The sequence below is a fragment of the Phaethon lepturus genome, unplaced genomic scaffold (assembly GCF_000687285.1).
Source record: "Phaethon lepturus isolate BGI_N335 unplaced genomic scaffold, ASM68728v1 scaffold8342, whole genome shotgun sequence".
NCBI classification, from domain to species: domain Eukaryota; kingdom Metazoa; phylum Chordata; class Aves; order Phaethontiformes; family Phaethontidae; genus Phaethon; species Phaethon lepturus.
Window position 1 is genome coordinate 13646 of NW_010521201.1, and position 13955 is coordinate 27600.

The window sequence follows — 13955 nt, forward strand, 5'->3', positions numbered from 1 at the left end:
AACCAAAACCAACCAACCAACAAACCAAAACCCCCACCCTCCCACCACCCAAAAACCCCAAATGAACCATGAACTATTTAAAATTAGATTAGAAATTGAATCTGACAAATCTTCAGGCATGTGATAGTGTTTCATGCCAAGAAAGATTTCTTTGTTAGAAATTCTGATTCTTAGTAACTGCAGAAATGCTCTTGTGTGTGCATAAAATGAGAACATTTTTGTTTTCTTTAAAGAAAAGTTGCTTTTGTCAATATGTAAGTAATTTGTATATGACTGTAAAACTTGGAGATGGGTGGAGAGAGGCAGCTTGGTTCTCTTCATAATGCATAGCACTTTGAAGGTGCTTTTTGGTGGAGGGTGGGGGGTGGTGTGGCTTGGAACAGTCACTCTTCTTGGTACCAGTATTGATGTAAGTTTGCTAACAAGTGTTTAGCATGTTCTGGGTGTTTTAGCTTTTTTTTCCTAAGGCCTGTTACTATTACAGTACAGTCTAAGTTGATTTCCTTTGTTTATACAACATTTGTCGGATTTAACAAGGATTTGTTTCACCTAGACATAAATGAGCAATAATAGATAGTGTCAGGTAGCTAGATGTTGGATTGGAGAATTTATTCTATGAAGTAAAATGTCTTACATTCCTTGATTGTCCTAGAGATGTTGATTTTAATTCCAAAATATTTACTCGTTTTCATCTGTGCATACAGCACAAAGCTGTGATTCTAGTTCATGAGTAGGTAGAATTTAATTTTAATTTGATGGTACTGTACTAAATGCAATGGGTGGTTTATAGGTTTCATAGATGTGACACAATTTGCTAATATTTTTTTAAAACTTTGAGGTTGACAGTAGTGCTTTACCAAGAGGTGGCTCAGGTCATGTAAAATAGAAGATATTGAATGTAAGGATTGGAGGAGTTGTCATGTAATGCAGCTACTATGGAAGAAATCTGTTTAGTGCAGGGAAAGATAATGTAGGGTTGGTGTCAGAGTTCTTGTTATGTCCATTTAGACCTTTTCTGCACTGCTATTCAAAATGGAGGGAAAGATCTTTACCTGTGGAGAATGTCGTCTTTCCGTACTTAACTTGATAATGAGAAACACATAGTGTTTATAGTAAGTTACCCTGGTGCACATGCTGCAGATACTGAACAAAACTAAGACCTGTATTCCTTCCTGTAGTACTAGGATTTATTTAAACATTTCATCCATGTAAGTGGGGGTTTGCTTGCTTTGTATTCCATAAGTTGATGAGCATGATTTGGAAGTTGTGGAAAAGAACTGATCTGTTGTGATGTGTTTTGGGTGGTTTCTTAGTATATAGTATTCAAAAACTTGGGCTGTGGAGCGGGTAAGATACACGTAAGGACTGTGGTTTGGTGGGGGTTGAGGAGGAGGTGTGGGAGAAGTGGATGTGTAGGTCAGGAAGCACAGAGCTGAGTGGGAGGAGACAAAGAGTTTGCCTTATTGAACCAGCCTTATGATTAGTATGATTTTAATGTAACGGGCTTGCTTATGTGGAGACTTTTCTTTGTGGCTCTTTGCTCTAAGAAGGCTACTGGTTGGAAGTTCAGTTGGTCAACTAAGGAACGTGCTGGCTTTTCTCGAGGGATACTCAGCTAGGGAAAAGTTGGAAGCTGCTTGCTGCCTAAAACAGCTCTCCATGTTAACAACTCTGTATGAACATTAATGATACTTTGTGTGGATGCTTAAGTAGTCTTGAGGAATCGATGATTCTGTCCTTGTGCGCAACATTGGAGGTACTTTTAAAATTACTTCTTCCATAGTCCATTCATCTATCCCATACTCTGATATGTTTGGGAAAACTGGTGAATGTTGTTTAAGTGTACGGTTAACAGCAAAAATGGTTCTGTAATGCATTGAGACAATTTTTTGCCTTCTGTTTCTTACTTTACACTCAAATAGCGTATAAAAACAAAGGCTATAAAATACGTACTTTAGGTAGACGTTTTATAAATTCTTAGTGTTACATGGATTTTTATAGGAGTTAAATAAACAAATGTGTAATCATGGGTGCAGCAGTGTTTTCCCAGTTTCCACTGTTGCCAGAACTAAGCTGAGCAAATGTAACAAATCAGAAATAGAGGGGAGGAGTAGCACATGCTGGTACTGTAATTTAAACACATGGTCTGTGAAGCATTACTGTGCAGTGTTTTTACATCTGTATTATCGTTACCTGCCTTCATTGCTTTGCAAAACTGACCAGGAGAAAAGTGGAAAAATGTTCTCCAGTATGAAGGTTTATGTATAGTCCAGTATACATAGGGCAGTCCTCACGATGTTGTGCTCTGTTCTATAAATAAATAGGCTAAAAAGGAAATAAAGAAATCTTACTGCATGTGTCTCAGTGGAGCCGAATATTGGAAAACATACACAACCAAAGACACGGTGTGCTTAAGAGTACCTGTATTAAATGAGCTGTATTGCGGAAACTAAACGTGGCAGTGACACCATTTTAATTAACGCTGTAGTAATGTGGGGGTTCCTGTACACAAGGGAAAACTGGCAGTGGTTGCCACATGCAGACAAAGTAGACCTTTGTTTACTATTACATTTTTGTACAAGTAATATTCCTGCCTATTTTGTGACCCTGCTACAGTGTGTCTGTAACTCTTAGACCTGGAATTCTTTGTGTGCATGTTTAGAGAGGGTAAAATATACATATCTCAAACGAAAACTTTTTTTAAAAAGCCATTCTGTGATACCTTCTAACAGAAAGTCCCTTCAATGATTAGAATGTGATAAATAATTCTACATAAGTAATTATTTTGGTGACTACTACCCCATTTTATCATCTTCTGAATTTGTATCTATTCATTCCCATTTGTTTGAAATAATGAAATAGTTACAAGATTTAGTATTTTGGGGAAAAAGATCAACTTTTGAACATGAAAGAACATGTTAAAAATACTTAATTAAATTAAACATTTAATAATAATTCAGTTGAATTGGGGTTAAGGTTTTTGTTAGTAAGTTTCTAGGCATAGTAATTAGTTGCTTAGAGAAAATAATACTCGGTTTTGTTTGCCCAGTTTGACCTATGATGAGGTCTTCACTTATGACCAGAGCTCTTGGATGTTGTGGTCATGCAAATACACAAACAGAGTTTGGGATTCATCTCTTCTAATGTCACTGTATTTGACCTAGTTAATTGAGGTTCCCTTCTTGAATGAAAAAATGGGCCTGATTCACCTTCAGTACCTTCCTTAAATTGATCAAATGAATTACATCCTGGCAGTGCTTATGTAGGTCCTTTCTTATCAGCGGAGAGCATGGTGACAAGGTCAGATGACAGTGTCCCCAAAGGTGCTAGTGTTGAGGTGACAAATCTGAAATATTTATCCCTTTAGAATGTCTAATGTAATACAGTACCAGCTCCTAAACTTGAATATGCTTTAAAATAAGGGAAACTGAATTGCAAACAGTTGCTGCACAGTTCTTACTTCCTCCAATCCCAACAGAAAGATGGAAAATTTACAGCCCAATTGATAGTGCAGTACAGATACACCTTGATCCACCAAGATACATACAAAACACAATGCAAGGCATGGCTACAAAGCAGAGGTCTGAGTTGGAGTACCTAGTTTTGAACTCAGATCACCAACAGAATTAATGTTGCAGATTTAAATGTTGTGGTTTTGCTGAAGTAAATGCAAATGGACTTTCCATATAATCCAGAAAAAAGTAACTTTAAGGATTATTAATGTAAAGAAAGTATGGTACCAAGTTAATGATGCGTTAGATTCTAATTGATAACAATACTATTTGAATGAATTTTAATTGATACCATTCTAAATGAATCGATCACAAACTTTGTCAATGCCAGTGTGTATTAGTAGCTTTATTTTTGTCCACATGTACTTCTTGGGGCAATGTTGCTTAACGGCATCAAGACAACATTGATGCTTGTTCTGAATAGCCTGCGTTTGTTATTAGCAAAACATGCTAATCACATACTCAAAATGTGATGTAATCATTCATTACACTTCTGTATTTTCATTGAATTGAATACTTTCGTGCATGACAGTGCCAAATGTACTTTCCAGTTTTTTCAAAACAGATAAATCTAAGCTCCCCAAGTTTTGTAATTAGGTTCTGCAGAGGGCTTAGTTGGGTTACTTGACACAGTCCAGCTGTCCTTATCTTTTCACATGAAGTGGAAAGGCAGCCACACATCACTTTCATATTACTGCTCTAGTGTGACTGGTTGCTTAATTACTATGGAGAGATTGTTCCGTTGTCAGTGGTGAGGGGGGTAGTTCATCAGATAATCTGAGGATGTGGTCTATGCACAGAAAGTTTGGGAAGACTCACCAGCCAGTTCATTACAGCTCCCTAGGCACTGAATATGAACTACTAATGCCAAGTTACTGGACTGTGCTTGAGATTCCAGACAATAACTTGCTTGGTTCGAAAGACTCTGAAAACTCATCAACGAGAAAAGGAAGAGAATGTTTAGTTCAAGGGTACAACATCTAGTTAAGGTACAACAGTCTAGATTACGATATTCATGTTGAGCCTTATCTCACCATTGCTCTACCTCTGATCGCTACAGCTGTTTGTTGTGAAAGTGGTGGTGGCCAGAGTAAGGGTTTAAGAATCTGACATGCTGTGATGCTTGGAAAGAATCCAAACAGTTCCTGCTTGGTTTTGAATGTGGCTGTTGTTGGCAGGCTTAACCTTCTGTTGTTAAACTTTCTGTGCTAGCAGGTCATTGTTGTGAATGCATGACTGTCCTAACTCTCGCTTTGTTTTGTCTTAGTCACATTGATCAAACAACAACATGGCAAGATCCTAGGAAGGCCATGCTTTCCCAGATGAATGTTACAGCTCCTACCAGTCCTTCTGTGCAGCAGAACATCATGAACTCAGCATCAGGTAAGCAAAATCTGTATTTATGAAAAATACCATACAAATGAAGATACTATTAGCGATTTTACTGGGCGGGGAGGGAGTCCAAATTGTCCTTCTAGTTATCCTGGTTTTAAACTTTAAATTTTTTGGTGCCTGATTCATCAAGCAAGAGGCTGATACTTGAGGTAAGAGAATTTGTATAATATTTATGATGTCAACAGAAAGTATCCTGTAGTTCTTTGGTTTGTGTTTTTATTTTTTTGAGTGGATGGTTGAAACATTTGAAGCAGCAGAATTTTTTTCTAATTTCTTCTGACTGAAAATGCTGTTAAACTGATGAAGACTATAATTTCCATTAAATTAGTGCCAATTTATGTTAAAGCTGTTGTGCTTCTGCAGTGTTCTTCTGCCTCCCCTTGCTCACTTATGAGATTTGGTATACTCCCATTCATTTACATTTCCTACATTTGTTATGAACATGTCATTTTTTCCTGTCTTCCCTAAATGAATAAAGCAAATACCTGGAAAACCTTGTTTAGAGGCAGAGATGTTTTGGTTTTCCTCTTATTTTCCTGTCAATTCCAAAATCCTGTATTGTGATGATTATTCCTTTAGCTGAGGAAGTTTGATATCTTTTTCCTGGAATATAGAATTATTTTTCAGCTAGTCTGGGGGGGCCGTCACTAGACAGCCGTAAACTGTGCTTGTTCTTGCTATAGAATCTGCTTTATGTTTTCAGACCTCTCTTGTCCTGATGATGCAGGGAGCAAGCAGATAAATTTGGTGCCATGCTAATTTGTCTGCTGCGCTCTTCCCTATGCTTTGTCACCTTCTGTCTTGTCGCTGAGGCTCGTATTTTATTTATTTTCTCACAGTCTGATTGTATTTTGTGTATGTCTGCTGTTCCTGTATTTCACAAAGGTTATTCTCTGGTGCTGCTTTTTGTTGTCCGTTTAGACAGCTTTGTTTCATGCTGCATTTCATATGCTGCAGACAATACCAAAGATTAACAGGCGTGACCAAACTGTGCTGTTCATGGCTGAGTATTAGAGGGGAAGAATCAAACTTTTTGCTGGCTAGGCCAGGAGGTTGGATTATCCTGAAACAAATGAGAGTCCTGTTCAAGTTCAGGAAGTCGTGATTCGGAGCAATTAGGGTCTCAGGCTCTGATGTGAAAATATAATACCTGTGATTATTTTTTCTATAAATATATCACAGGAAGCCTGCAGCAATAGAGGTGACATGTTTTTGCAGGGGCAATTCTGAAGAACAGAGGATAGGAGCAAGGAAACAGTTCCCTTGCTCTACCTTGCCTTTTGGCTTATGTTACTTGTGCTAAAACTAGATGCTTGCTGTTTGAATATTGACATAAATTGTGTGTTTTAAGATAACTCCTCAAACCTTTCACTGTACCAAGAATTAACAGGAAAAAATATTGATAGTGAAGTAGGATTCACTTTATGTACCTAGAAAGAAATGAAGGGTCTTTCAAAAAAAGGAAGGGTCCTTAAAACCAATAAACTGGTTAGTTGTAAGGGGTAAAAATCTAAAACCTAATCTAGCAATCGGTAGATGAGGATTATTTTTAAAAGAAAATCGAGAATTTACATGTAATTGAATGATGTGAGTGTGTGAGCAAGTGATCCTGCATAGATGTTGTTGCTCATGCAATAAGGAAGAGTTGAGATGTTTAAGCGGGTTGTCTTCTGACTTGAGAAAGCACTTATTTGAATGCAAGTTCATTAAACATTTAATTTCACAGATGATATTGTATTGTATATGAATCTTGTAAAGTTTTTTTCCTCCAGTGCTCTGAATTTGACAAAGTGCATGAAGAAAGCAGAACTTCTGTGTATATTGAGTTATGTGTTTACATGGCATTGCTTTTTTTAAGCTTACATCAGTTGAGGTAGTATGACTTGGAACTGGCTCTTTGGTTGCACCTGCTTACCCTTAACTTACTTGCATTTAACAAAAGTCTGTTCTGAATTAAATAATACTGAACCTGCATTTATTGGATAGGATTCTGTTTCTGATACCAGATTTGGCAAATCTTTGTGTACTAACTTTAAATTATGACTGTATATATGTTTTCACTAAAGTCTCTTATATCTGTTTGTGTTACTTTTTACTACTGAGTTCATGGTAACTTACCCTTCTTTGGTGGCCTCGTAAAGAATCTTTGAGAGAAACAGAAAAATCAAGTAACTGTGTACCACTTCAGCACAGTGGAACTTAAATCTGAGTGCTAATATCATAAATAGAAGACTACTTAATATTCTCATTTGGATATTCGTCCTCAAGAACTGGAAAATGAAGTTGAGGCCTTTAAGACAGAAGTTTCCTGTTATGAAATATTGCTGGCAATGAAACGTGCCCTAGTGCTTTGAGAGCCTTTCATGAAAGATAGTGGGAAAAATCAAGTGTAAGTATTGTGACAGCTGGAGGTCTCTGGCTTGCAAAAAAAGTCCAAAATGCCACAAGGGAGAACATTTTCTTTCTGCATGGTTCATCTTTGTATATTGTTCATTAATTGTAGTCCTTACTTAGAAGTTACTGTCCAAGTTTTAGTATATTTAATTACAGATTGCCATAGGAGCTTGTGAGTAAAGTTGCTGTGGTAAAAAATAAAAGAGGAGTTTTTTAGGAGCTGTCTTGAAAGCCATTAGAAGCTTTAGCCATTTAGCTAGAGTTAGAATTCTAGCCATTCACTAGAATTAAGAACAGGAAAACAAACTGAAAAGAGAGAGAGAGAGAACAGTACTCAGAAAGCTGCTGATAAACCTGTTGTCTTTTCTGCATAAATAGGATAAGTGAAGCTCAGGGAAAATGTGAAGCAAGCAAAACTAGAAGGTGTGGTAAGGGTGAAGGCAAGTCAAAAGAGTGTTTAAAATAAAAACAGAGAAGATGTAGCTCAGCATGAGGTTGAGATTTTTAGGTTGTTTTTCTGAAGAAATCCCACCTCTTGAGGCAGCTAAGACTGAATGAGAATCCAGGTATCTTGCTGCAAGTTATGTTTCTTTAAGGAAATTAATAAGCATTTGAGCCAGCTTCATCTGTTCCTGGCATGATTTTGTGAATTAACTATTTTTTGATAGTTAGTATACATCCTTTGCAGAAGGGCATCAGTATGTGAAAAGTGAGGGTTTTTTTTTTTTCTGTTTGTTTTGATTTTTTGGGGGGGGTTTTTTTGTTTTTTTTTGTCTTGGTATTGCTGAACTTCGCTTGCTACATGTAATAACTAAAATGGTTTGGGCCATATGTATGCAGAGAAACACAGTGCTCATTTAGATGGCATTTGTTGTTTAATCTTCTGTAAAATAGGATTGCATCTTCACATCAATAATGGAAAGAAAACAAGCCTGTTACTTCTAAATATGCAACATGTGTATAAAAAAATGAATCTTGACTGTTCTTATTTTTTGTGTGTGTGTTTCTAACCATTTTTTCCCTAAAGGTATTACAGGAGAAATTATGTTCTTCTGACGTGATTAAAAAATAAATAAATAAAAAAGTAGTAATAACGGTGCATTGTTCTTCTGAGGACTCTCTCCTATACATTTCTTGCTGAGGTAAAGTTATAAATCTGAAAGTAAACAATACCTGTTTCTCGTACAATTACAGTTGATATAACAGAGATGGGATAGTAATTGTATTTATATACCTCCATCCTTCAGATACTTTTACTTCCTGAATCATGCTTGACAGCGCTGCTTACTTTAGCCTCTTCTGCTTGCGCTTAGACATTAGATAATTAGCTTTGGAGTAGATTACCTTGTCCTTGTCCTCTTATGTCTTCCCTCTTACATTGCAGTTTTGAATTGGGCTTCCTGGTGAAAGTTTGTAGACCTAGTGTAATTCCATTGCCTCTTAGGGTAAGGCTGTAGTGGCATGCTAAAGGTTGGTAGGAAAATGGACGCTCGAATTCATAACTCTTGAGGTTTTTTCCCTGCCTTCGGGGGCAAGAGGGTAGGGAGGAATATGCCAATAACTAAACAAGTTCTAGCTGTTCTCTTAAATTCTTGTTCACTTCAGTTGCAAAGTTCTCTTCTGTGTAAACATACTACAAATTCTGCTTTGTGTACAGAGCTGTTGTGAAGTTCGAGTTTCTAAGTGTCTGCATGACAGCAATGTTCATTTCTTTCTTCATCTGCAAAAAATGCCTCTTTTTCAATAGTGTCTCGTGGTAAGTTTTACTGATTTGACAGAATGAAGGTGGACTTCAGGTAAATTTTGTAGGCTTTGATATAATTGTTAAAAGTTTTGGAATCACAGTGACAGTGATTGAAGGGGAAGATTTCAGCTTTCACAGAGAAAGATTGGGAAGGTTCTTGGAGATAGGTGTTTGTATTAGGTGAAGGTGATTCCTACTGTTGAACGTAGGTGTTCCAGTTCCTAGGTTGTCTGTGCATATTCTTCTAATATCTAGATACAGATGCTCTTTAATATGCATTAACCTTTTGATAAAATACAGCTTTATTTTCATTTATTTTACAATTAAATATCAGAAGCTGTAGGGACTTGCCAGACTTACTTTGTATCCCAGCATAGCTTGAATCTCTATTACATTTTTGCTTTTGTTACTCGTCCTGTTGCTTTCTGTCTGCCAGCAGCGAGCTCTGCTTTCATTCAAGACTCTGCATTTCATGGCAAAAATGGTATATTGAGAAAGTAAGAACTCAAAAAAATGGAGACATGCACCAAACAGAGACATGCACACAGATTTTTAAAATTACATGTATTTATGTTAAGTTACACCATTATGTAAATATTTAGTTACAGAGGTATGTCTTATCAGTATTTCTGTAACGATGGCTTACATTTGGAAATTGGACAAAATTTTTGGATTAACCTTGTCTTCAAAAGTACCACAGTAAATGGTGAGTTCCGTAGAAGGGTTGTCTCTCCCTGTGCAAATAATTTCATAAAATTGTAAGCTTATGGTTGTGATTGTGTTGCATTGACCTAGGAGGCATCAAACAGAACTAGTAGAAGACCATGCCACAGGCATATTGTTGATGCTAAATGTTTACAAAGGTTTAAGGGGAGACTGGAAAAGTACTTTAAAGAGACATCCTTTGGCACCTAGTAAGGAGGCAGAATCTGGCTCAAGAAATCACCAGAGGTACTTGGAAGCCAAGTGACTAGTCATAGCCACTATACTTTTTGGTCTATATGTGTATTCAGTGCTTTATTTAAAAGTTTATAGAGTGTGACAGTCACTAAGTGGGCTGCTTTCAGCAACAATATCTGTCCATCTTCCCAGTTTAGGTGCCTGGGCTAAATGGACTTCTGGTTAGACCCAGCATGGATGTTTCTGTACAACATGGGCTACAACAACTATGGAAATTTTAGTGAGAAGGTCAGAAGAACAGCAGTAAAGAGCTTATATAACTTACGTCACTTAAAAACATAAGCTAGTGCTGGGAATTCTGTTCCTACTGAGCCTTTGGGGAGAAGAGAGACATGTAATTGCACAGGAATTTTCCTAGATGCTCTGAGTGAATGTGTCTGCTGTTCTTCACCATGGTTTTCCATTTTCCCTCCATTACTTGCCTCTAGTACAGAGTTTGTCAGACAGCGAGTTACAAAATCAGACTTGACAGTCTTCTGGTTTCACAGCTGCTCACAAAACCAAATAGGAATTACAGAAAGCAGTACTAATCAACTTTTGAACTACTATTTCAACATGTAGGGATGACAGCAGAAACACAAGAGCAGTTTACCGGCCAAGGAAGAAAGCAACGTCATGGTTAATGCCAAAAGTTTCTAGAGGAAAAGTTCTGTTCCTGCAGCCATTGATGGCACTTAGCAAGAAAGACTTGCTACTGTGACAGCCAGGTGAGCAGACAGACCTTTCCTGTCCTGTCCACAGCTATGGATTTTATTTAGAAAGAGAACCTTGTCCAGGTTTGTCTCCAGTAAGCTAGTACTCATCAGATCACTGAATTGCATAAGCAATGTTCTTCCACCAGGTGGGTGGACTGATCAGCTCCTGGCATCCTGCTTCAAAGGCATTTTGTTCTTATTTACTACAAAGGAACATGCTGGACCAGTATACACTTTCCTCAATGCTCAGCAGGACTGACACCTCAAGGCTAGTTTTGTTTTTCCTGGAGCCAGATGGTTTTTTGGCTTTGCAGTTCAAAAGAGAATTTCTTGCTGAGTTTCATCTCCAAGGGATGTGTGGCTTGAAAGGACTCTGAGGAGAATGGTAGTGAGAAGGTCTGCCTACATGGCTAGTGTGTTGGCTTAGCAGTTAAGGAACATTTTTGGTTCTTCATTGGCTTCTGCACTTGGATGATGTGGGGCATGTCGCTGTGCTCCCGTGCCCCAGTTTTATAAAATAACATCTCGCTGATTAGCTGGCTGGTCTTTGGGTAGGTAATGGGTATGGTAACAAAGTACAGGATTCTCTGTACTTGAGCTTTCAGCTCTGCATCAAAGTCCTGTTATATTGTGAATATGTTAGGATTTATGAATGTTTTTGGTGTTGTCACTCTGGCCTGTTATGCTCGCTAGCCTCTGATAAAAGCTGAGGTTCTCTTGTTATGTGTAATGGAGCATTTACAGCTTGTGAGCATTAAGGATGGGAATGAAATGTCCGATGTTTAGATCACTGCTTATCCTCGCTCAAAAACCTGTAGCTCTAATGGTGGAACAGTGTGGTTGCTAAAGAAAGGCATAGTTTTCTGAGCCAAAATGAGAGAGTTTAAATTAGAAATGTAGTTTCCAGAGGATCTTCAAAGATGACAGTAAGAAATTCTTGTCCTGGTTATGCCTTGGGATATTACTGGAATGCAATCGAATGATTATTTTACTCTTCTTGACATTTCTCCAAGAACATCTTTTGAGATTAAGAAAACAAATCTACCCATCCCCTGTCCTGGCCCCTACCCCCCAGCGTTAGACAATGAATTCTTCAACAGGAGCCTGACTTTAGGACAAAATGACAGGCAAAGATCTAATGTAGTTTGAACATGGATATAGTAGGTACTTATGCACATATAATTTTGTGTATATATCTGAATCTCATGTGTGAAATTATGATGTTACTTAGTGTATCTTAGTTTATAGAGAATGGTCTGTTCATAGAATCGTTTAGGTTGGAAAAGACCTTTAAGATCATTCAGCCCAACCATAAACGTAACACTGCCAAGTTCCTCACTAAATCATGTCCCTAAGTGGCACATCTACACATCTTTGAAGTACCTCCAGACATGGTGACTCCACCACTTCCCTGAGCAGCCTGATCCAATGCTTGACAACACTTCTGGTGAATAAATTTTTCATAGTACCCAATCTAAACCTCCCCTGGTGCAACTTGAGGCCGTTTCCTCTCCTTCTAACGCTAGTTACTTGGGAGAAGAGAACAACACCCACCTCACTACTGCCTCCTTTCAGGTAGTTGTAAAGAGTGATAAAGTCTCTCCTGACCTGTCTTTTGCCCAGGCTAAACAACCCCAGTTCCCTCAGCTTCTCCTCATAAGACTGTTAGTCCATATCTAACAGCCAGATATGACTACATTGCACTGACGAACAGTAGGAGTTAAGGTTAAAATGTGACGGCTTCCTGGTGCAGGTCTTGTTCTAATTTCTTTTACATTCGTAACATTTGTAGTGGATCTTTGCTATACCATTTTAGGACTGTACTTAAATCTAAAGAAATACAGGCAAGATCTTCCAGTATCTACTTTAGATGTTTTTAAAAGTTCATATCTATGTAAGTATAAGAATTAAAAAAAAATGCATTTGTAAAGCATCTGCCAGATAAGATTAATGTAACTTGAAGAATAGTTTTCAGTCTAAGTAAAATACAGGTGAATGTACATGATTATATAGGGATGGGAATGAGTGGTTTATGAACTGTATAGTGATGAAAGGTGGTTTTCTCAAAAGCTGCTCTTTGGAACATAATCATAGAATAGTTTGGGATGGAAGGGACCTTTAAAGGTCATGTAGTCCAACCCTCCTGCAATGAGCAGGGACATGTTCAACTAGAGCAGGTTGCTCACAGCCCCGTCCAACCTGACCTGGAATGTTTCCAGGGATGGGGCATCTACCACCTTTCTTGGCAACCTGTGCCAGTGTTTCACCACCCTTATCGTAAAAAATTTCTTCCTTAGATCTAGTCTAAATCTACCCTCTTTTACTTTAAAGCCATTACCCCTTGTCCTATTGCAGCAGGCCCTACTAAAAAGTCTGTCCCCATCTTTGTTAGAAGCCCCCTCTAAGTACTGGAAGGCTGCAAGAAGGTCTCCCCAGAGCCTTCTCTTCTCCAGGCTCAACAACTCCAACTCTCTCAGCCTGTCTTCATAGGAGAGGTGTTCCATCCCGCTGATCATTTTTGTGGCCATCTTCTGGACTGTCTCAAACAGGTCCGTGTCTTTCCTGTGCTGAGGGCTCCAGAGTTGGATGCAGGACTCCAGGTGGAGTCTCACCAGAAGCAGGGTAGAGTGGCAGAATCACCTCCCTCCACCTGCTGGCCACGCTTCTTTGGACGCAGCCCAGGTTACACTTGGCCTTCTGGGCTGCGAGCGCACATTGCCGGCTCATGTCCAGCTTTCCATCCATCAGTACCCCCAAGTCCTCCTCAGCAGGGCTGCTCTCGATCCCTTCATCCCTCAGCCTGTACTGATACTGGGGGTTGCCCTGACCCAGGTGCAAGATGCTGCACTTGGCCTTGTTGAACCTCATGAGGTTCACATGGGCCCATTCCTTGAGCTTGTCCAGGTACCACTGGATGGCATCCTGTCCCCCCAGGCCTGTCAACCGCACAACTCAGCTTGGTGTCGTCTGCAAACTTGCTTGAGCGTGCACTCGATCCCACTATGTCACTGATGAAGATATTAAAGAGTACTGGTCCCAGTGTGGTCCCCTGAGGGACACCACTCATTACCCATCTCCATCTGGACATTGAGCCATTGACCACTACGCTCTGGTTGCCACCATCAAACCAGTTCCTCATCCACCCTATCTCTCCAATTTAGAGAGAAGCATGTTTTGCGGGACCGTGTCAAAGGCCTTACGGAAGTCCAGATAGATGATATCTGTAGCTCTTCACTTGTCCACTGGTGTGGTCAC

The 13955-nt window shown here is 38.9% G+C and overlaps 1 protein-coding gene across 1 annotated transcript in view; it reads left to right on the forward strand.

Moving 5' to 3' along the window:
• The first annotated feature begins 4777 nt into the window (after window positions 1-4777).
• Window positions 4778-13955, forward strand: part of YAP1 (Yes-associated protein 1) — a 42907-nt gene continuing 33729 nt past the window's right edge. Inside the window, exon 1 of the mRNA XM_010281442.1 lies at window positions 4778-4895. Coding sequence (XP_010279744.1) covers window positions 4823-4895 — 73 coding nt within the window. The 5' untranslated portion in view covers window positions 4778-4822. The remainder of the gene's footprint in view (window positions 4896-13955) is intronic.